This window comes from Leptodactylus fuscus, chromosome 2 (assembly GCF_031893055.1).
Source record: "Leptodactylus fuscus isolate aLepFus1 chromosome 2, aLepFus1.hap2, whole genome shotgun sequence".
NCBI classification, from domain to species: domain Eukaryota; kingdom Metazoa; phylum Chordata; class Amphibia; order Anura; family Leptodactylidae; genus Leptodactylus; species Leptodactylus fuscus.
In genome coordinates this window covers 159311370-159336541 of record NC_134266.1, presented here as the reverse complement: position 1 = coordinate 159336541, position 25172 = coordinate 159311370, and the positions used below count along the sequence as shown (strand labels likewise).

At 39.7% G+C, this 25172-nt stretch overlaps 1 protein-coding gene across 1 annotated transcript; it reads left to right on the top strand.

The window, feature by feature from the left end:
* Positions 1-3561: 3561 nt before the first annotated feature.
* IFT57 (intraflagellar transport 57) lies at positions 3562-23766 on the top strand. Its single transcript, XM_075264953.1, has 12 exons — positions 3562-3619; positions 5301-5510; positions 8250-8412; positions 8509-8627; positions 11971-12061; positions 12867-12938; positions 14053-14175; positions 14294-14365; positions 15805-15936; positions 16509-16571; positions 18076-18142; positions 21982-23766. Exons 2-12 carry the CDS (start codon positions 5356-5358, stop codon positions 22158-22160), a joined length of 1236 nt encoding a protein of 411 aa, XP_075121054.1. The 5' UTR covers positions 3562-3619; positions 5301-5355; the 3' UTR covers positions 22161-23766.
* The last annotated feature ends 1406 nt before the right edge of the window (positions 23767-25172 follow it).

Below are 25172 nucleotides of genomic sequence, written 5' to 3'. Positions count from 1 at the left end.
GTTTTTGGAGCACAGTTTGCTTTTAGATGTCATGCCAGTTTTGCAGAGCCCCTGAATTGCCAGTATAGTGGAATCTGCAGACATGTGACCCCACTTTGGGGGATTTATCAAGGGATTTATCAAGTGGGCGGTTGATGGGGGTCATTATATAAGCGGAACCGTTTATTGCAGCTTTTAAGAGGTTAAAACCACCAATTTGTGCTGTGCGGAGGAAATGGAACAGGGTGTTAGCTGTTTTATATTTAATATTTGGGTGTTATGACTATCTGTCTGAAAAGCAGAGCATTTCACATTTTAAAAATTGCGATTTTTCTTTTTTCTTGTTTAGAAGCGCCGCGCTGTGACACGTGTATACGTGTCTAAATGAGCGGTGCGTTACTCCGTGAGAACGGAGCCTTAGAATTACATATTATTCCTCCATTGGGTTCTTTGGTCAAGAAGAATTACCCTCCTATGATCTGATCAATAGAAAAAGACCTAACTAGATAGGCATCTTACGAATTATCACAGTTTGGCCATATATGACTGTACACGGCTATGAAAGAGTACCCACATATCAAATACTGATGACCCATCCACAAGATAGATAATCCGTTTCAAAATACATTGGAGGCCAGAAAATCCCTGGGCGGAAATGCAGCGTTTTGGGGTATTGCGGAAACGCAGCAGAAAAAAAAACGCTGTATTTTACAGTACCAGCATCGTGAATGCAATTTTGTCTAATCCTAGCCCCACACTGCGGAAAAAAATGCTGCAGAAAAGCTACAATTTTCAAAAACGCAGCATGTGAATTATAGTTGCGGAAACGCTGAGTTTTTCCCTCCATAGATTTCTATGCAAAGTGTGAAAACCACAGCAAAAACTCAGCATGATAAATGTGTTGTGGAAACTTCGCAGAAACGCTGCGGAAAAGCATCAAAATCCGCAGAAAAAACTCACTGTTTTGCTTGGTTGAGGCTAAAGCGCTGTGGGAACAACCTCGGCGTGAACGCACTGCGGTTCTTCCTGCAGCGCTTTGAACAGAAAGTTCCCGGAGTTTTCCTCCACAGACTTTCTGTTATAATTATATCTATGGGAAAGCCTCCGGGCCTAATCAGCAATGGGATGCCGTGGCGGAAGGCTGATGCACTGTATCCGCAACCCGCCGCGGCTAGACTGTGGCGCAAATGCCGGTGGTAGAAAATAAAGAGGAATTCCTCTTTATTTTCTGTCATCTGAACATACCCTAAGGCTAAAGCCGCATGTTGCGGAAACACAGCATTTTGGTTGCACATTTTGCTGTGTTGTTTTGAGCCAAAAAGTATAAAAATATAAATAATTTTATTAAGGGATTTACATAACCCAAATCAAAACAACATAAGACAAAGGGAAGACAAAACAAGGGGACAAACCCCCCACACTAGGTGGCAGTATAATACCGTACCCTCCCACAGATGAGAACTGAGAAAATGCCCCAAATAACCATAAAATATCAAGAAATAGGAACAACTGTCTGACGCTAGGTTCACACCTGCGTTCATCTGTCCGTTCTGAGCTTTCCGTCTTCTGCATGCCAGAAGTCGGAAAGCTCAGACCGGGTCCGGCCGTGAGCGGCGGTGAGTGTTTTAGGCTCTCCGCCACGAAACCGGATTTTTTAATCCGGACACAGAGTACTGCATGTCCGACTCTGTGTCCGGATTATAAAACCCGGTTTCGCGGTGGAGAGCGCAAAACGCTCACCGCCACTCATGGCCGGACAGCTTTCTCACCCATTCAAATGAATGGGTGAGAAAGACTCCTGCAGGCTTCCGTCTCCTGCATCTGTTTTAGGCAGGAAACGAAAACCTGAACTACGGAGAGGGCAACGCAGATGTGAACGAGCCCTGAAATGATAATATAATATGGTCAGAAGAGTGGTGCAATATATCTAATATCAATATTACTTGGTCTGGGCGTTCCTGTTGGTCCCACTGATGGTGTTCTGAGAACTTCCCCTGTTAGGGGGCGTTCACACTACCGTCGGTGTCTGACATGTAGTGTCCGCTCCTAGTGTCCGCTCAAAATCTGGCACGGACATTAGGAGCGGACACTAGCTGTGTCCGTGACACCTGTCATTCATCTCAATGGGCATCGGGTGCGTTCTTTTGCACTCCGTGCCCTTCCTTCCCTGTCCACAAGTGAAGATGTCCGACTTATCAAGCGGACAGAAGAACCCTGCATGCACATCTAGTGTCCGCTCCTAATGTCCGTGACAGATTTTGAGCGGACACTAGGAGCGGACACTACATGTCGGAAACCGACGGTAGTGTGAACGCTCCCTTATTCTATTACTTGGTCTGGAATTATGTCTGCACCTATGGGTATGTGTGAGTATTCCCTTTAGGGTAGGGACCCTCTTCATTTTTGGTGTTCATACAAATTGAGTGCATATTTATCTTTTGGTCAGACTGATAGATATTAGATATATTGTACCACTCTTCTGGCCATATTATATTATCATCTCAGACAGTTGTTCCTATTTCTTGATATTTTATGGTTATTTGGGGCATTTTCTCAGTTCTCATCTGTGGGAGGGTACAGTATTATACTGCCACCTAGTGTGGGGGGTTTGTCCCCTTGTTTTGTCTTCCCTTTGTCTTATGTTGTTTTGATTTGGGTTATGTAAATCCCTTAATAAAATTATTTATATTTTTATACTCTGGGAGTCTCAGTTTGTATGTTCATGTCTCTAGTGGTTTCTGAGACCGTTGTTTATTATTGTTTCTGTTCTTTGGTTTTCATTGTTTTGAGCCAAAGTCAGAAGTGGATTTAACACAATGGAAATGTCGATCTGCAAAAAAAAAAAAAAGTTCCGTTTCCACAACATGGGGCTTTAGCATATCAATTCATCCTAAACGATTTAACATCCACTGAAACCAAGTATAATGGGGTCCTAGAACCCCATTCAGGGCATACACAAACCCATCCTTACAGCTCGTGACATTTTGCACGTAGCACGTTGTGATGCAAAGTTGATGCCTGAATTTGCATGCACTACGCTGCCGATAATAGCAGTATTTAGGGAGCATATGCAGTTAAGTTGTTTTTAAATACCATTGGAACTTCTACCATTGGAATACTATGGATGTATGCAGGACATCACAAGAAGGTATGCTAAGTTAGAAGAACATGTGATTGTAGCACAAGCTAATACACACATTGCTATCTTATCTTTCTATTGTGACATCACTGTGTTATTATTCCATATTGATACATTGCTTGGTTTATTGTCCTTCTAGTATGATAACATTGGGTTTATTACCATTCTCTTGCGACCCCATTATGTTTATTAACCAATACTATTAATAATAATGCTGTTTATTATCTTCCTATTGTGAGATAACTGTGTTTATCATTGGTCGAGTGGGCACCAGAGCTACCTGGTATACGAAACCATTTCCACACTGCTGCATACGCTGGAGCTCCCACATCCTGCACTGTATCTACTTCATAAGTATTCTCCTGCCAGCTTTAAACATGGAGGCACCGAGTCACCTGACACAGAGTCGCATCATATGACGTCACGGCGACTGTTGCCATAGGAAAGAAAGCTGATGCGCTAGCAGATAGAATCGGGGTTGTGTTGTTATAACGGTGCTCGGTAGGTTCCACCTTATACCAGTGTATGTGATACGGGCGGGGGTGGGGTGTTCTGGCTGATGACTCTCTTGCGAGATGGGTCTCCGGGACAGCCGGTACCGGCTTATGTCTGGATCTAGAGATGATGATGGAGGGGCCTTGGGCCGACCCAGCCAGACTTCTGATAGCTTTCACCTTGCAGCTTCTGGTTGGGAAATGGTCTGGGTTCTGGATGAACGTATTGTATATAGATGCATTGCTGCAATACAGGGAACAGCAGGACACCTAGTATAAAGAAGACAGTGCAGAGCATCTTCTGTACCCCTACTAGGACCTGTTGTGGCAGCATAGTGTGCAGTATGTAATGGTCACATGTTCCATCAAACCAATCAGTGGTCGCTGGAGAGGAACATTCACATATGTCACCGCTTTCTTACCAATGACCGCTGAGTCCACTGATTTGTCACTGAGGTCACAGCAGGTCTGTAAGTGTGAGTTCACACGGAGTAACGTGCCGCGCAATGTGGCACGTCTACGCTGCTTGAGCTTTTGCGGGCCGTATACGCTCCCATTGATTTCAATGGGAGCCAGGATCGTATACGCGGCGCTATTTTGCGGCTTCCACAGGAATTTGTCTGGACAACCCCTTTAAGTCTTTCTTGTATGTAGACACATAAAAAAGGCAGTGGGTTCAGATTTCTGTCGACTGTTGTGCTGCAGTCACAGTGGGTTGTGGGTAAGAGGAAAGACAATTACTATCATTAGAATTTAAAGATGCCACTTTGAGGTTTTATGTCTCCTCTAGATTTAGGGCTACGCATAATCTCGCCGGCCAAAAAAAAAAGTCACCCCTAAAGAAATCATGGAAATCATTCTTTAATATTGTGTAAATTGCCTCTGGCCTTGACATCCACCTGGATTCAGTTATTTAGTGATTTCACAAGGATTTACAGGTACGTCACATTCAGTTTAAGCGACTTGCTGAGTAGTTGCACAAATCCACCACATTGTGGGGATGCTGATGTCGGCGTTTTACCCACTGTTTCAACATGTCCCACAGATTTTCAATGGGGTTCAAGTCAGGTGATTTTGCAGGCCAATCGAGATGTAATAGGGTGTGTGAGTGAATGGGCCCAATCCGAAATAAGAAAATCACCCCCAAAACATACCTAAATGAGCGGTAAGGAGTTGTTGGCGCAATGATGACATCAGACCCTTGGTTGCATCAGCATTTACTACCAACTCCACAGTTTGTATATGCATGATGCAGATGCAAATATTGTTAGAAAAATCTGTGGTACATGGAGAACTCAAGAAATGCTCAAACCTTTTGAATACCCATTCCTGTAACAGCTGCGCCACAAGGTAGACACCCACAAATTCCATAACATTTGACAGGAAGAGCAGTACCACTCTTCCTGTCAGAACGTCGGACACCACATTGGAATCTAAGTCGGGGGGTATTAGGAAGGGCGTAGAATGATGAATCTAGCACTGCATTGTAAAGAGAGCCTTCACATAGTTATATTTTTAGGAGAACAAATCAAGCCGCATGACAGGAATCCAAGGGGAAAAAAAGGCAACATGCAGATCACTGACATCATGGTTACAAGTTGTGCCTCCTTGTTTTTGCATCTACGAGGAATATAGTTGTAAATATATGGTAAATAGAAGTGATAACTATAATATATTTTATCTTCTAGACAAGGTGGATAAAGTTGTCTTCGGTTACTTCACGTGAAAAGCCTGTAGATTGGAATGACTGAGGATGGCAGAAGAATGGAAGAGGAGGAGCGTGGCCCTGGCGCGGTCTTCCAGGTATTCATCCTCATGGAGGACTTACTGGAGAAATTGAAACTACTGGACTATGAGGAGGATTTATTAAGGAAGCACAATATGAGGCCAATATCCCGGTAAGTGGAGTGCAGAAATATTTTGCAATCTTCACTTGGTTTGTGCATTGTTTAACGCCTTCATGCCAATGACACTTTTCATTTTTGCATTGCTGTTTTCCCTTCCGATTGCAAGCGCCGTAATTTTTTTTCATTTTTCAGTTCACAGAGTCACATGATGGCTTTTTGTTTGCAAAATAAATTGTACTTTGTAAGGGCACCATTCAATATCTTGCACAAAGTACTGGGAAGCTGGAAAAAAATTCAGAATGAGATGGAATTAAAACAAAACAAAAACATGCATTTCTGTTAATCTCTTATGGGTTTAATTTTTATGGCGGTCACTTTGCAAAATATAAAAAAAAAATTGTGTTGCCATATTGTGACACCTGTGATATGTGTAAAGAAGGGGGAAGTGAGAGCAAGGAGGCTGCTGATGATGATGATGACGATTCATCAGCCTTCCCTGCTCTCTCAGTGCTCAATGAACTTCCGATGCTCGTTGCTGGTCAATAAAAGCGTGATAATTCAAAAACAACTGAGGGCGGGTTCATATCTGCGCCCCGGTCTCCGCTTTCAGGTTTTCGTCTTTTGCCGACAGGAGACGGAAACCCGGCAGACAGCTGTGAGCGTTTTGAGGTCTCCGTGGCGAAACTGTTTGTTTTTTTTAAAACCGGACACAAAGTCGGACATGCAGGACTTTGTGTCTGGGTAAAAAAACAGGTTTCGCCGTGTAGACCACAAAATGCTCATGAGCGGACACTTTGCAAACCCATTCAAATGAATAGTGACTGCCGGTTTCCATCTCCTGTCCAGTTTCTAGAGCAGAAGACGGAAACCTAAAAGCTGATCCCAGGGCGCAGGTGTGAACCCGCCCTGAGAGGATTACTAAACAGAAAGTATGTCTGGAATAGCCTTTCTAAAGGCCGTGCAGATATATGCTTAGTTAAAAATCACTCTAGCCAGTGATAGACTCCCTTTAAGCCCTAATACAGCTCTGTGAACAGAAAAAGAAAAAAGTTATGGGGTTTGGAAGCAGGGAGTCAAAAATGAAAATTGAAAAATGCCAGCGGTGGGAAAGGGTTAATGTGCCTTTTAGGGGCTTAATATAGTTATTCAGAGCTGACATAATAAACAGTAACAATACTTTTCCTACTAAATTGTGGCTTCTATGCATGTTCTTCTTTGAACATCATTTTAAAGGTTATATCTACAGAATAAACAGACATTTAAAGTTGAGTAACAATTCTGGTGGTTGGCCCAAGCTTACTAATAGTCATACCATTCACTAACAACTCCCAGCATGCACTCTTGCTTGACTATTCTCAGAACTTCCATAGAAATGAATGAAACCTGCTGGGGAGTGTAGTTTCACAACAGCTGGAGTTCGAAGGTTGCCAACTCCTGACCTGCCACTAGATAGCAGAAATGGTTGTTTTTTCATCATCAGGTTATTGCATAGTGCCTGCATTTCCCAGAATTGGCAGAAACATCTACACAGATCTTGAGCCAAGCGGTAAATAATGCAAGGTTTTAAAGGTCTAAAGTCTGCAGAATTGTGCATACAGTTCTTGAGTATAATATGGGCTGCATGGTTCAATTCAGACAGTTCTTGTAATGTGTGCCTGAGGTATACATTAGGAGGATTTCCCAACTGATTCCTCTACTCTATTCTATGCAGTGTATACTGTTAGGTATACTGTTTTTAACATGACAGCTAATGGAGAACATATGCCACTGTATGGCTATATATGACTGTATACCTATATTGGCAGAAACATATGACCTGTATGGCTATATATGACTGTATACCTATATGTGACTGTATGGCTATACAATGGCATATGTTCTCAAATAGCTGTCATGTTAAAAACAGTATACCTTACAGTATATCTGTTTTTTCTGTAGCATGTACGGAATAGCTTAGCAGATGTCCTATTTAATATAGCTGAAACCAGCCATGTGTACACCTAAAGGACAGGTGATTGAAGGCTTTTGGAGACTTTTGATATATGTATGAAGGCGTCACACCAACACTGCACACCACAGTATGACTTTAGTCTCTTTCACTCAGTCAAAAAAGGAAAGTTATATATGACCATAGTGTCATATCCATAATCCTAGTGACCATAATCCTAAGGGTAAGTTCACACAGGGTTTTTTGGCCAGGATTTTGAGGCCATATCCGCCTTGAAATCTTGACCAAAAAGACGGCTCCCATTGAAATCAATGGGAGCCGTTGAGTTCTTTTTTCCATTTTTTCGGCGCCTGGAAAAAAGAGGCAACATGCTCATTCTTTCAGGCGGATTCGCCTAATTTGGGCCTAATCCGGAGCGGAGTGCATGACTGGATGCCAGTGCACTGCACCAGTATCCAGTCACAGCTACCTGTATTTTGGACTGGAATCTGAGGCGGCCTCTGCCTCAGGTTCCAGTCCAAAAAACCCTGTGTGAACTTACCCTAAAGGACCTTAAGAAACAACTGCCCATATCCAAGTATACAGAAGTAACCTACTCTCATGTAATTTAACTTCTGTGTACCTGTGTGTAAAATCAGAGGCATGATTTAAAGATCCGTATGACACCAATCCCAGATATGGTTGCCTTCATGGTACTAAGCAAGCCTTGTGAATGTAGCACAGGGTCAGTAGGCCTCTCTGCCATAACATACATATATATATATATATATATATATATATATATATATATATATATATATAATGATCAGATCTGTATAATGCAATTTATTATATTCTTTCAGGTTATATTTCGCAATGCCAACCAATCCCGGAGAGCAGTTCTACATGTTTAGTACTCTTGCTGCATGGCTTATAAATAAAGCGGGACGATATTTTGAACAACCCCAAGAATACGATGATCCAAATGCTGTGATTTCCAAAATTCTTACAGAGCTGCGCTCATCTGTAAGTTCATGGGTTAATGGCATCTTCTTATGAGTATTTATCACTGTGTGTAAATCTGAACGTTAATGTTATGATGTTATACATGGTTCTGTTTAGGGTGGTGCAGCAGATTTCCCCCCCTCTAAATTGAAGGCAGGTTATGGAGAACAAGTGTGCTATGTCCTTGATTTCTTGGCAGAGAAAGCCTTAAAACATATAGACTTTGCATGGAATAGGTGAGTTGGTTTTAATGTTAATTTTAAAGTAGATCACTTTCATTTTCACACAACTACATTATTATCAGTTGTCTGAGTCTCTCCATTTACAGTTTTAGTGACTGTGATACAAGACCAGGTCAGTTAGAGTCATAGGGAATGTGTCCTAAACAAAATGCTAATTCTAGAGAGTTTTTTTTGGCATTTTTTCACATTTTAAGGAAATATTAGAAATAATGAAGTAATTATTATTTTCCACTGTTGTCCACTATAGGGAGTATCATTTGTGCACAGTGTTAATGCCCAAAGCCCATAGTGTCCGCTCTTGTTCTAAATCTCTCTTAAAGGAACCTGTCACCAGGATGAAGCATAATAAAAAGCAAAACAGTGAGATAGGTCAGATTTATCTGAATGTAATGCCTTTTTCCCTATGAATATTGGTGCCTCCATTGCCAAGATATTCATTTATGTTGCAATGTGCAAATTAGTATGGTGGCTCCATTGCTCCAAACTGCTATGTTCAACATTGCTGTAATATGTCCTCCTTCTTTGAGTGACAGGGCCAGGGAGCTATGCATAATACTTCCGTGGCCCTGTAACTTCACAACTATACCAGAGTATTAAAGCAGTGTGGTCTGTAGCAGTTTGGAGCAACAGAACCATCCATGGTGCTTCGGATTGCTCATTTGCATATTGTTAAATAAATCAATATCTCAGCAATGGAGACACAAATTTCCATTAGGGAAAATACATTACATTCCGGTAAGTATGACGTATCTGACTGTGTTGCTTCACCCTGGTTATAGACTTCCTTTAAGGACCTTTGTTGCTACCCTGAAGCTTAGGGTTGGTTCACACTAGCGCTTGTATTCCACCCAGAAGGAGTCCGCATGGAAACCCCCTGGACGGAATACAATCGCAATTGCAAACGATGTGCTGTGAAAGCACACAGACCCCATAGACTATAATGGGGTCCGTGAGCTTGCCGCCCACTGCCCGCACAAATGTTTCACATGGATCCCATTATAATCTATGGATTCCGTGTGCTTTGTCAGCACATCGCTTGCAATTGCGATTGTATTCCGTCCGGGGGGTGCCCATGCATACTCCTTCCGGACGGAATACAAGCGCTAGTGTGAACCAACCCTTATATAAAGCACTTAAAAGGCTATTCGCATCTAAAGGATCCTATCTATGCAGTGAGCTTATGTAAATTCAAGAGTTTTCCTAAATACTTTGCTTTAGCAATGCTGCTTTGTTTGCCTTCTATATGTATATTCCCCCAGTACTAGCTAGGAATTGCTCTCTATCCCTCTGGTCTAGTTACCTGGAGTTTGGTTTTTATTATCTCTCTTTATATATGGATACCTCATTTTAGATATAGATACTTAATAAAAGTTAAGGTTTATTTCATTATACATTCACTTCCATATCCATGTTCCAGTTGTTTAGCTCTTCGTTTGCTGTGAAATTATTCCTCCCGTTGTTCACACATCGTTGTCAAAGTGTTGTTTATTAATGACCTGGTAGAGGCTTTCCATATTTGCAAATGATATCAAACTTTGTAAGGTAAAAAAAATTAAGAGGATAGTAGAATATTACAAGGGGATCTAAGGAAGCTGGAAGCATGATCTTTTTACTCCTAGGCCAGTGACAGAGAGAAGGGGACATCCTCTATGTCTGGAGGAGAGAAAGTTTCACCAGCAACATAGGCAGGGATTTTTTTTACTGTAAAAGTAGTGAGACTATGGAACTGACTGCCAAAGGGTGTAATGATGGTGGATTCATTGTGCAAGTTAAAGAGGACCTTTCACCGATTTGGGCACAGGCAGTTCTATATACTGCTGGAAAGCCGACAGTCAGGTACGTCCTTCTCCACAGCAGCGCCTATATTTCACTGTACAGAGTGAGCGGGGAGGAACGCCCCCTCCCTCTGCTCACAGTGCTCGTCCATAGACGAGTATTATCAGGAGGGGAGGGGGGGAGTTCCTCCCCGCTCACACAGCACAGTGAAATATAGGCGCTGCTGTGGAGAGGGACGTACCTGACTGTCGGTCAGGAACGCCCTTCTGACTGTAAAGAGCTATGGTACCGGCACCAATAGCTCTTTACACCGGGCACAGATCGGGAAAGCTGATAATGCGCTGAACTCAGTGCACTGTCGGCTTTCCAGCAGTATATAGAACTGCCTGTGCCCAAATCGGTGAAAGGTCCTCTATATATATATATATATATATATATATATATATATATATATATATATATATATATATATATATATATATATATATATATATATATATATTAAAAAAAAGTTTTACATGTTATAAGTCTTCTTTTTTTTTTTTGAAGACAAGTTGATCCAGGGTTTTATACTGATTGCTGGATTTCCCAATTAGGAAGGATTTTTTTTTTCCTCTGATACGGGTTAATTGGCATCATTCTTATGAGTTTTTTTGCCTTTCTCTAGATCAGAACAGTAGGTTTATAGGTTGGACTTATGTCTTCGTCCAACCTCATATAATATGTAACTATGGCTTTATAATATTTTTAATATTTCCTGACTTGAAAAAGAAAAACAAAAAATGTCCAAAATTTCTAAAATTAAAAAAGTGATTCTAATCAGTGATTTTAATTTAAAATTTTTTTTTGTTTTTTTAGTGACATTCTTTAAAGGAGTTTCCACATCTTATGAAGTGATGTCACTTCATTAGTACATCATATATTAATTTGTGAGGTTTAGCCTCTGTGTCCCTTACTGAGCTCCAGAATGAGGGGGATACAGTGCTGACTGTGAACCCTTCCCTCTTTTTTTCCTGCACTGTGTGGCACCCTTGAGGAATCCAGTGAGAATAACACTGTGCAGGTCAAAACAGTAAAGGGGCCACCTGGCTACACCAGAGCTGCATTGCGCTCATTGTTGTGGTCTCTGAGGTTGAATACTCTCCAATTACATTGTAATGGCATATTCTATCAATATGCCGTCACTGTATATGATGAGAATACCCCTCTAAACTTCACTTTGTATGGCTCTTTCAGCTTGTTTTGGTAGTTATAGAATGGTGTCTGATGATGGTGTCTAGGTTTTCTCCTGTCATCGAGAAAAGGTCAAATGAAAGTACATTGAAGTACAAGTATTATAAAAATAGTTATTGCAGATGCTTGTATCACCACCTACTGTCTCTATCCCCTTCCTTCATAGATCGTAAGCCCTTGAGGGCAGGGATTTCTATCCTACTATTCCAGGTGCTCACTTAGTATTGTACTTGTTTTGTGTACTTTGTGTATTGTATGTAAATCCTCAAATGTCCAGCACCATGGAATTAATGGCGCTGTAAAAATAATAATTTTTGAATCATTTCAGACCAACCTACCCATCAGAGGAACTGGAAGAAGAGGTTGTAGCGGAAGATGACGCAGAGTTAACGTTAAATAAAATTGAAGATGAAATAGTTGTGAGTTCTATCATATAATTTCTAAGAGCCCATGCACACCAACAAGTGTGCATCCAAGTTGGAGGCCGAGTTTATCATGGAATGCAGTCGGTTAACATAAAAAAAGTCAGATTCTCTTGGCTGTTTTGCATCATAGTCGTCTGAATATAGCTTTAGGGCCCATGCACACAACTGAGTGGTGGCTAAATTTATCATGGAATGCAGTTAGATGATACTTGGAGTGACATCCGAGGGCTTTCTGAGATGCTTTCACATCTATTGGACTTCCAGATCCATTATCCATTCTGTTCCGATAACATGGATGATTATGGAGCAGATACTATTCTGCTCTGTGTTAATGGAATGGATCCGGATCCCTAGAGATGTGAATCCATCACAGAAAGCCCTCGGATGTCACTCTGAGTATCATCTAACTGCATCCCATGATAAATTCAGCCACCAACTCATGGGCCCTAAAGCTATATACGGACGACTGTGATGCAAAATAGCCGTGAAAATCTGACCTTTTTTCATGATTGTTCGCAATATTGCTCTCCATTTCCATGTCACAACAATATGTGCTGCGTTCACAGTCATAAAGAAAAAAGTTTGTGTAGACACAGTGATCCTGATGTGAGATAATGCATGTGTACTTGTGTCCATGCAGCAGTCTGTATGAATATACTGTATACATTGACCTTTAAGCATATATTTGTAAATATTATACAACCTTACATTTTATCAATAATTTTGCTTCACATGCCATGGACAGAAGTGGCAATAAATACAATAAATAACTTTTGTCTAATGTGTTACCATTTACTAGGAAGAAGATTCAGAAAATGATGAGGAACAGTTTATAGATTTAACTGTTCTTAAAGCTCAAACTAGCAAATTGGTAAGTACCTTTATGTGTTATTAGTCAGAGGGGGAGGAAGAGGCCGCCGGAAAATGCATATAAATTGCTGATGCTACTACACTCTTCTATTCTGGGAGACAGAGAGCTTTTGTGGCAGAATGTTCAAAATATCACTCCACAGAATCTGGGAATAAATCAATTACCGTATATACTCGCCAAATTTTTTCAGCACAGTTTTTGTGCTGAAAAAGCTCCCTCGGCTTATACTCGAGTCAGCAAAAAAAAAATAATTTTTTTTTTTAATTTTAGGAGGTCTATGACCAGCAGCAATATCAGTGTATAGAATCTCCCATAAAATAGTGGAGAAAAAAAAAAAAAAAGCTTAAAAAAAAAAAAAATTAAAAGTTCTAAATCACTCCTTTCCCTAGTATAGACACAAAAGTAGAAAATTACTGTGAAACACATACACATTAGGTATTCCTGTGTCTGAAAGTGCCCGGTCTACTGAATATAGGGTATCTGCAGTGCTCCTGTTCCGTCAGGAAGGGGTTAATAGGAGCACTGCAGATCCCCTATATTCAGCCAGACTGAATTCCAAGTGGGGGAAGAAAAAAAAAGTAGTTCTCAAGCTCAGGAAAGGGGCAGACAGACAACCAAAACACCCCCTCCCCTTTCCCTGCACCCAGCAACTACTGCACCCAAAAACTCCGACCATTTTAATTTTTGAAATTTTTCAGTAGCTGCTGCAATCCCCCCCCCCACCCGGCTTATACTCTAGTCAATAAGTTTTCCCAGATTTTTGTGGTAAAATTAGGGGCCTCGGCTTATATTCGGGTCGGCTTATACTCGAGTATATACGGTAACCATCCGGCAGCAGCCTCCTCCTATCCTACATTTGGAAACCTTATTTGCTTCTTGAAAACTAGCTGTGTTTTTGTTTGTTTGTTTTATATTTTTTATGCATATTAAAATAGATTATGTTTTCCTTTGCAGTGCATCCCATGGTGACTATTGTTGACTATATTGTTAAGTAATGAGGGCTTTCCTGAGTTTCTTGTAAAGTTCAGTTATATTTCTTTTGCCTTTTGGGCACAACATTGGTTTACCTGCAATACTCACTACTTTTGAATTAAGAAGTTTTTTATTTCTACAGAACTCTGCTGAATCTTCTAAACCAGGAGAGATTTTGGAATCCAGTATAGATGCAGCAGAATGGTACCTGGAAGTGGAACGGGTTCTTCCTCAGCTAAAGGTCACAGTCAGAACGGACAATAAGGTAAGCTTTTATCTGTAGGTACTAGTAATAGTTATTATTATTAGTTACTATATGTGCTGCATGAACCTCTCAACATGAATAGAAGGAATTGTGGAAATATTTCTGTTTTGCATTTTAGGACTGGAGAGCTCATGTGGATCAAATGCACCAGCACAAAGACAGCATGGAGACATCCCTAAGTGAAACAAAGGTGAGATTTCCAGCTGAGGTTCCTGAGTGAGTGACTGTCAATTTCTAGGAGGAATAACAGAGGAATAGTGCAAAGTAGATATATATGAAAAGATTCTCCAAAATTGGTTATTTCATAAAGGCTACAAATATTTCACAAAACAGACATGTCCGAATCGCTTACATGTCCTCCTTAAAAACAACCTTCCAGTTTATCATAACATTTTAACACAATATATGAAGTGTATTAAAGTATTTTATATTAGATTATCTATGGGGTATTGTCAAGAGGAAGATGAGTGACACCAGATCCAACAATGCAGACGAGTTGAAGGCTGCTATCATACAACCTGGGTTTCCACAACACCTCTGCAGTGCCACCGGCTGATCACCTTCATGCCACATTGCTGCCGTCATTCATGCAGAAGGAGCCCCGTCCAAGTATTGAGTACATTTACTGGACAGACTTGTCATTTGGCCAACATTTCTCTGTTGAATAATCTTTTTACAGTTGGTCTTATATACGGTAATCTAATTTTCTAAGATAATGACTTTTGGGTTTTCCTTGGCTGTAAGCCATAATCATCAATATTAACAGAACGAAACACCTGGAAAAGTTCACTCTGTTTGTAATAACTCAATATAATATATGGGGTTCACTTTTTGAATTGAATTACAAAAAAAAAAAAATAGCTTTTTGTTGATATTCTAATTTATTGAGATACACTTGTATTGCTCTCCTTTTTAGTTTATCTGTAGCAGAACTGTTATCTCTCAACCCCCTCTGCATTCACTTGCACTGACTGTCAGTGTCAGACTATCAGCCAGTCTAAACAAACTACATTTATCAAAATGGCTCATGCTGGAGAATACATTTGTGTCTTTAGACATTTTTGTTTAACATTACAACACCTACCGGACAAGTTTTCTTTTTTACAGAACTCTGCCACAAAATGGCTCATTTTCAGCATTTTCCAATGAGCCATATTCCCTTGTCAGACATCCATATAAATTCGCTAAAACACATATGCAAGGCATTTAGACCTTTTTTTTTTATTTATTTTTTTTATACAAATTAGGAAAGAGCTTTACACATGTAGCTTAGCAAATCTCCTCCCTTGTGCTTTAGTATTCTGAGACTTCCTTTTGCTGTTGGATTGGCCAGCACTGCTGGTGATGGTGTGAACAGTTTGCCACGTGAGTGAGACACTGGTCTGTTATAGCAGAATGTTGGTGCTAAAAAGTGTAAAAAGTAAATTGAGGCTTAGGTCATTATAGAACAGGTACGTGCTTCCTATACAACCCCATGCTTAGTTTTCTAATAATATTGATCTATACATTACCTCTATGTTGTTCCTTGTATAAAAGTTGATGTATTTTCCTGTAGCAATGATGTTGTATTCCCTTGAGAATAGAAATAAAAACTGCTTAGTTGTTACACTGTATTCATTGTATTTCCAGGGTTATCTGGACAAACTCCAAAGTGAAGTCAGCAAAACGCTGGAGAAAGTTAGCAGTCGTGAGAAGTATATCAACAGCCAGCTAGATCCCTTGATTCAAGAGTATCGGACCGCACAAGCCCAGCTGAGTGAGGTAAGGCTTTCAAAGTTTTAGTAAAAATATGTTATCTTGGTCCTTAGTAGAACTGGACATATCAATATATTTTGGATGATACCAATAGTTGAACAGTTATGTGTACTTTACAATGAATTTCAATATTTTCTTTCAGTATTTTTGCTCGCATTTTGCCAATACCATGATGTCCTGCCCAACTATTATATACAGTTTAATACCAGGAAAGAAGTCTGGGCAGAGCCAACTACCGTACCTCTATGTCCTTTCTCCTTTTCTTCAGACAAGCCACCCCAGGCCAGGAGGGAGGCTGTACGGCACTTTTCTCCTATTCACAATTCATGGGCTGGCTCCAATATCCCTAAATCACCACAGGGTTATGTTATTGATCCAGATACTGGAAATACCAGTTACCAGGAGTAACCACTGCGGTCAAGGGCTGATTCGTAAAGCAGGGGTGCCATACTTGTTCAATTTCTATTGTTTCAGGCCTAGTTTACGTTGTAATGTATTCAAAATAAAATGAGTGAAAACAGCAAGAGTCTCATATTATTACAGAATATATTTCATTCTTTGTTCTTTTTTCCTCCTAGTTAAAAGAACAACATCAGCAAGTAGCTGAAAAGGTAACAGAAAAGACAAGAATCCTGTCTGAGGTGAGCATTTATATTTTATGATTTTTATACGCTGTATTTTATTGTAAAGTTATGAAAATAGGAGCTATAGAATTATATACCATTTATTTGAGGCTTCATGGATTCTGATGCCATTTTTTTCCCTCTTGTTTTCTTTGCTGTCAGGTATAATGTTATAGAGAGATTTTGGGAAGCCAACCTATCATCCATGTGATAGGGTGAAAGCTGGGTTTATACATCTATTTTCTTGGTGCTTTTGTGTTGAGAGGTTTTGGTCAATGGCACCTTGGGGATAGAAATTCCTTACTGTGCTTTTTTGAGGCTGTTGGGTATCTGTAACCAAATACTGAATCCTCCAAATAATTAAAGATCTGGTGTCTCTTGACATGATTGATAATTGCCAGAAATCCTGACATAGTCTAGGAAAGTTATTATAAAGGTGATACCATAGCAAGCACATCCTTCTTGCTAGAAACATAGATGCTTACAGCTTTAAGCAGTGTTGGTGTCCCTAAATCCAGAATCTCTTGGAAGACAAAAGGGATCAAAGTTTCTGCAAAGTTAAAGAAAACCTGTCATGTGAAAAAAAAAAAGCAGTCCAGTCTGCAGGCAGGACGCTACAGAGCAAGAGGAGCAGAGCAGATTGATGTGTAACCTGTCATTTATTCAGTAATATTTTTGCTCTTCCATGTTACAAAATTGAGTTGGTCCTATGAGCCTCCTCTCTAAGACTGTGCGTAGAAAGATGGCTGTCAGTCACTGATCAGACAGTCTCCTTGCCTTAGCATAGAAATAGCCAAGATTTTAATGGAGAAATGAAAGATTATTCTGACTCATATTCCACAAAATTATTCATCACTCTGATCCTGCTCTGTAACGGGGGTGAGCAAAATTCAGCATTATAATTGCTGTGAAACTACAATTCCCAGCATGAACCACTCATTTCTGTGGGGGTTCCAAGAACTGCAGAGTTAGGGTAAGTTTACACGGTGGAAAACGAAGAGGAATTTGAGGCTGACATTCGCTTCATGTTTCTCTTGATTTTCCAGTTCCCTGCGGAGGATTGATGAGGCAGAACAGAATTTGCAGCAAGATTGAGCCGCTTATACTTTCAGTGGCCTTCTCCGATCTCTGCCTCCCATTGAAAACAATAGGAGGCTGAATCAAGGTGGAATCTGTCACTGAATAGGGACAGAATCTGCCATAAAGGTGTATTGACAAGTAATTCTGCCACATGATGATGACTGTAAAGTTTCAATTTAATTACTATTATTATTATTTATTATTTTCATGTACACAAAAGTAATGTATGTATATTCCTTCTAGTATGCCTGTTTAATGTTCTTAGTGACAAATCTCAAACAGTATACTAACGGTGACTTAAAATATGAATCTTGTTGGAGGATCTCTTTGTCATATTTCACTTTGGAACTTGAGAAATACCACAGCTCCGCTCTGTGATTATACGTTTTACTAGTCTAGGAGTTTTGTGTGGAATAAAAATGTTAAATGTATTTCTTTGAAGCTGAATGAAGAATTAGAAAAAGTAAAGCAGGAAATTGAAGAAAAAGGGAGCAGCATTACAGATGGAGGTAAGTGTCAAGGAAGACACTGAACTGATCCACTTCTGATTTTCTTCTTCTGATTTCACTGCCAGTTTTCTTGAGGAGTGTGACTGATGGCTCCACTTGGGGTCAGAGATGGCACATGACTTGAGTGTTTTACAAGTTTAGTAGTTGTTAGTTCCAAAAAATCTTGAGAGAGAAGTTTCTCAGACCTTGCCATAACATGCTTGGTATCCAAGAATATATTGGAGATTAGTATATGGGTATAATGTATTGATATACTAGAAGGACTGTACTTTTTGGGCAATGACAGCAGACACAGATGTGTCTTTCTAGGGCTGGTCAATTAATTGAATAACAACCAACAACCCGCTAAACCATTGTGATTTTGTGCACTTTGGTTATTTCGGTTTGGTTATAACAATATTCACGAGGTTCTAATTTTGATTTCATTTGGACCAAACACATCCAAATTGGAACTGCAATTATACTCTGGGGTCTTTTCAGATGTGACTTCTTAGGCCCAGTCACAGGCCTCAAGGGTCCTTGATGTCTTTCAGGAGGCCAAAAAAGGCCTGCAGAGACAGGGACACACGCCAGAGCCCAGGGCAGGTGAGTAACACTGTTTGGTATGCTTGCTCACCTGTCTTGGGCCTTTGCTATTCGTACTCTGGGGTCTTAAGAGACCTGACAAACTCCCTTTAAAGAATATCTTTCACCACCTTTACCAACTCTTTACATCCTTTAATAGTCGCTGCTCCACTGATTCTGGAACAGTTGGAATTTTTTCTCTGACCCCAATCAGAGACATTAGTTTCAGCATCAGATATGCTGTTTGGCCTTCTACCGTCAGGTGGGTGGTCTCTATCTGGGACCCCCTGCTTGGCAGTAGAGAGTATAATCAGCATATATCATGCTGAAATTGACTTCATTTATTGTTTGTAAACAGTGGGAGCTAGAGAAAACATCCAACTGTATGGCAAGCAGTGGAGCAGCGCTTATTAAATGATGTAAAGATATGGAGGTGGTTTTTCTCTTTCAGAGACGCAAAACCTCTTATGTACATTCATATCAAGGCAATGAAGGGCAATGTTACTGTATAGCTTGTACAGTACAAGATAATATACATTTCAGACTCTGGAGGCTGACAGTAATGTTATCCAGTGTGATTACTGACCAAAAACCCAGACAGATTTTTTTCTGCTATGATCATTACTGTATCTCTCATGTATCTGCAGTTCTGGATCTCTCATATAACTCACAGAGATGTTTACATGTATAAAAGGGTTAAGACTATTAGTGAGCAGTGTCTAATCTGTATTTTATATTTCACATGTTCAGAGGCGGGTTATACCCTGGGTGTGTTCTGTATTTGTGACTCTCATCTCTTGGCAACATACTGTACAATAGGAACAGGAACACCTCTTAGTAATCGCTTTCATTCTCCATAAGATACTAGTTTAAACACATTTACAAATAAAGTTAAATAAAACTATTTATTGAATAAATTATAAAAATAGTAAAGCAATTTTTTTAACTCATCCTTTTTTAAATTGACAGCAATAGGAGCTAAAATACAGTAACGTTGCCCTGCTACAATACAGTATACAAAGCCATCTGTTTCCAGCCCCGTGCACTGTATAGGTATGAGGATGCAGCTCCAGACAACTGATCAGTGTGGGGGCTAGCTTTCCGCCCCCACCAGTCACATGTTTAAGGCATATCCTAAACTTACGTCATAGACATGAAAATCCCAGATAACCCTTTTAAAGTAAATTTATCATGGAGAAAATGACATTATTTAAAAAAGGGATTTCCAGGTACAAAATATTGGTGACTTATTCCACGGATATGTCATCAATAACTTGATGGGATCTGATACCTGGAACACATTATTCAGCAGCTAATACACAGAGAGTGGGGCAGAAAGCTGACAGCTTATTGAAGATCAGCTCCCATTCATTTGAATGGGACCTAAACTGAAGTGACTAATTGCCACCAATACATAAAGAAACAGCGCTTTCTGCTTCCTGCTCTATTCTCTGTGTATCAGCTGCTGAGAATAACTGATTGATAGCGGTGTTGGGTATCAGACCCCCACAGATTTGATATTAGTGACCTATGTTTAGGATAGATCATCATCATTTTTCCTTTTAAATCCAACTTAAACTTTATATTTTTGTGGTATTTTTAGGTGACTGTCTATATAAATATAAAAAAGCATTAAATATATTACCGTGTATACTCGAGTATAAGCCGACTTGAATATAAGGCGACCCCCATAATTTTACCACAAAAAACTGGGAAAACTTATTGACTCGAGTATAAGCCTAGGGGGGGAAATGCAGCAGCTACTGGAAAATTTCAAAAATTAAAATGGTCAGAGTTTTTGGGTGCAGTAGATGCTGGGGAAGGGGAGGGGGTGTTTTGGTTGTCTGCCTGTCCCTTCTCTTCCTTTTTTTCCCCCACTTGGAATTCAGCCTGGCGGAACATAGGGTAACTGCAGTGCTCCTATTAACCCCTTCTTCATGGAACAGGGGCACTGCAGGTACCCTATATTCAGTAGACCGGGCACTTTCAGACACAGGGATATCTAATGTGTATGTGTTTCACAGTCATTTTCTACTTTTCTATGTATTCTAGGGAAAGGAGGGATTTAGAACTTTTACTTATTTTTTTTTTTAAATCTTTTTTTTTTTTTTTTGCACTATTTTATGGGAGATTATATACATTAATATTGTGGCTGGTCATAGAATTTTTTTTTTTTTTTGCTGACTCGAGTATAAGCCGAGGGGGGCTTTTTCAGCACAAAAACTGGGCTGAAAAATTCGGCTTATACTCGAGTATATACGGTAGTTTTCACACTTGTCATTTGAGGAGTCTTCCACATAGTTATACAATCATTTAATAATGAAACTAATATAAATACACGACCGCTCCCTTTTAGGTACATGATGCACTTCCTTGAATAGAGTAAACCACAGATATGAATGAAATGCTACATTCCATGACCCGTAGAACAAGACCTATGCAGTGCAGTTTGTTCTATTACAGCTATAGTAACCACAAAGCAATGTGCCATCAGTTATTGAAGTGGGAAAGCCTCTTTGAGAGCAGTTTGCTTTCAGGGGTTGGGTTTATATGCACTAACAATATATTTGATAATGTTCCTCTTATCCATTAAAGCACAGCTTTCTTTTATTCCATTTCCTGAGGGGTTTTTTTTTTCTTTTTTTTACATATGATCTGATCTGATCTTCTTCTAGTCTTTTGGGTAGAAATCTGCTACTTGGCAGAAGCAACACAGAACCTGAAAACTGACAGCAGAGATATCGTTGTGTTAGTTTCACTGATTCAACAATCTGTGTGCATGCCCTGCTTCAGACAAGTAGGAGAATTATGCTTATTCTTCATCTGCATCTTCCAAACTGATCTACACAAACCGCAAACTAACAAGACAAGTAGCAGTACCAAGACAGAGTCCTAGAGGACAGCTGGGAAGATAAAGGTGAACTAAACATGGCCAACCGTAAAATATCACCACGCTTCTCAGATCTAGAGCCACCCTATCTTCACTATGCAGCAAAGTGAAGTCCCTCTGATGGCACAGTAGGGCATGCTGGGAGTCTTCACTTTTAATTTCCGTAATTCCACCCACACCAGCCATTAATAATCAGGATGACGACAGAACTTGAACTTATGAAGAAACTCATATATAATATATATTATAATAATGTATTATTACAATATATGTATTCTTTAAATGTCCTTTTTGTTTTTGCCACAGTTTGTCCTGTATGATTTTGCTAACCCCTTTAAGAATCTCTGTTTTCCCTGTTAAAGTATGTAACTTCTTCTCTTTACAGCCCCTCTTGTGAAGATGAAGCAAGCCTTAACAAAGCTGAAGCAGGAGAACGTACAAATGGACATTAGGATTGGGGTTGTGGAGCATACGCTGCTTCAGTCAAAACTGAAGGAAAAATCAAACATGACAAGAGACATGCATGCTGCAGTTATTCCACAATCTTCCATTGGAGACTATTAATTATTACATGGTGGTTTTATATTAGAACTTGATTTAAAGGAATATAAAAATCGAGACCATTTTTATACATATGTTATTCTGTGCTTGTAAAATCTTCCTTTATCCTCAATCAATTCACAATATATGTTCTGGAAAAAAAAACTTTGTTGTTGCAGCCAGTACTGGAAGTACTTTTTTTTTCTGTGACGACAGGCCATTTACTCTCCCCCAACATGTACATGTAGCAAGTAAATATAACAAACCTGGCAATATACACTGCTCCAAAAAATAAAGGGAACACTTAAAAACACAATGTAACTTAAAGTCAGTGACACTTCTATGAACTCCACCTGTCCAGTTATAAAGCAACACTGAATGTGCATCAATTCTGATGTTGTGCAAATGGAACAGACAACAGGTAGAATTGAAGGCAATAAGCAAAGACCACCCCTCTAGAGGAGTGGTTCTGCAGGTGGGGACCACAGACCATTTATCAGTTCTCATCCTTTTTGGCTCTTGTTTCGGTCACTTTTACATTTTGTCATTGTGCCCTGTGCTCTTCACAGATGAGAACAGGTTCACAATGATCACATGTGACATCCATGACAGAACCTGGAGACGCACAGCCCTCCATTTTCTAGCTAGCGATACCCTGATTTCCATTAGGTCCTGGCAGACCCATTGTGAGACCATATGCAGTGGGCCCTGGATTCCTTCTGATGCATGACAAAGCTAGGCGTCATGTGGCTGAAGTGCGCCAGCAGTCTGCATGATGAAAGCATTGAAGCTATGGACTGGCCCGACCGTTCCCCAGACCTGAATCCGATTGAGCACATCTGGGACATAATGTCTCGCTCCATCCACCAACATCATGTTGCATCACTGACTGTCCAGGTCTGGGAGGAGATCCCTCAGGAGCATGCCCAGGCATTGTAGGGAGGTCACACAGGCACGTGGAGGCCACACTCAGCCTCATTTCTTTGTCTTGAGGCATTTCCACTATAGTTGGATTTGCCTGTAATTTGATTTTCGCCTTTAATTTTGAGTATCATTCCAAACCCAGACCTCAAATGGATATTCATTTACATTGATCAATTTTATGTTTTATTGTTCTAAACACATTACACTATGTAATGAATAAAGATTTGCAACTGGAATATTTAATTCATTGATATCAAGGATGTGATATGTTAGTGTTCCCTTTATTTTTTGAGCAGTGTATGTTATTACATGAAGGGTTCTGTCCATTAATCGGGCTGCTTTCCTTCTCCCTCTCTTCACTCAGTCTGTTACCAGTATAACTGTTAGCCTCACACACGGTCACTTCTAACATGGAAGGCAGAGGTCTACTGGCAAGGGAGACATAGTGATGAGAAACTGAGTGACAAGAGAGAAGAAATAAGCCTGATAAATGGCAATAGAAAACTTTTTTCGTTATATCACAAGATAGATTATATTCATTTGTAATATTGTTATGGAAAGTTGTTCTATAATTGGAGGTAAGGGCTCATGCAATTGTCCTTTGCCATGCAGCTTCCATATTTATTCTATATTCCCTGAGACCAATGCTGCATTTTTTTTGCAAGATTTGTATTATAAAAATATATATTTACACTCTTTGGTATGATCATTAGGTAAGTGTTATTATATCTATAATAAATAATATAAGATTTGATGAAACATAGAGGTTGTTATTTCTCAAGGGTGGGCGGCGTTACTGTGTTTCTCCAAAAATAAGACAAAGACTTAAATTTTTTATTCCAAAAAAAGGTTTAGGGCAGGTCTTATTTTTCAGGCACCAGGGTGATTCATAATCTTTTTTTATTCCCTCCGGACACATCTTGTAAAATGGTTAGGAACCCTAACCATAGCTGACATTCACAATTGATAGTGCGTTGTCAGTGGGTATTAGGCCCCTTGAAGATGACCATGGATGAGATCAGTGTTCTATCCGTATTTTTCCCCGATAGCACCTATTCATTTCTATGGGCACATGACTGTTATTTCCACTGATCAGTGGCGGGCCGAGAGTCCGTGGCGCATAATATAGAACAGGTTCTATTATATTCAGTATTTACAGAACAGACTTGTCCATAGAAGCCTATGGGAGGCAAAAAAACCTAGGACGGCACACTGATGTACTCCGAGTGCCATCTGTTTTCACAGACAAGCTAGGGATATCTTGTCTACTGTGCGGGGTAGGGGGGGGGGGTTGGTGGATCCATTTTTGCAGACATACTTTGCAAAAGAAACACTGAAGACACCCTGTCCGCAAAAACTGAACACTAATTACTAGTTTGCTAACTGCAAAATACACACAGTCATCTGGGTTCACACCAGAGTTGGCTCTCCGTATGAGGATTCCATTCCCCTCTCCGCTTGAACAATGTGGAGATAAAAGCGCTGCAAACTGCATTCACAAAATTTGTTGCTGCATTTTTCCAATTTGTGGTGTTTTTTTAACATATGCGCCTGTAAAAAAAAAAAAAAAAAATATCTAGAGTATGTATTAATTCCTCTAATCTTGCCAGTTTTTGAAAAATACATTCTCTTTACAGAATGTGGTATACCTTAGTGGCAAATTTGAATTTTTGTGCAATTTTTGCTTGTAATTTGTTTGCTGCAAATTTGCATGAAGGTAGTTGTATATATACTGTAAAATATTAAGTTGTTTTTATATAAATTATTCTGTGCAATCTCAAAAAATGAATGTCAAAAAGATTTTGGTGTCAGTTTGCTGTATGCAGTATAGATTTTTAGCATATTAGTGAATAACAGCAAGATATTGCTTGTCTTCTGTATTAGTGTTTTTGAAAGTAAAAGCTCCTGTAGTTACATAGTTGCATAGTTGATAAGGTTGGATAAAAACATCAGTCCATCAAGTCCAACCTTGATGTTTGCAGTATATATAAATTGTGTACACATTGATCTATTATATATGCGTTTGTGTATGAATGTATGATTGGATATGAGTTATACATGCAAATATATATATATATATATATATATATATATATATTTTATTTTATTTTT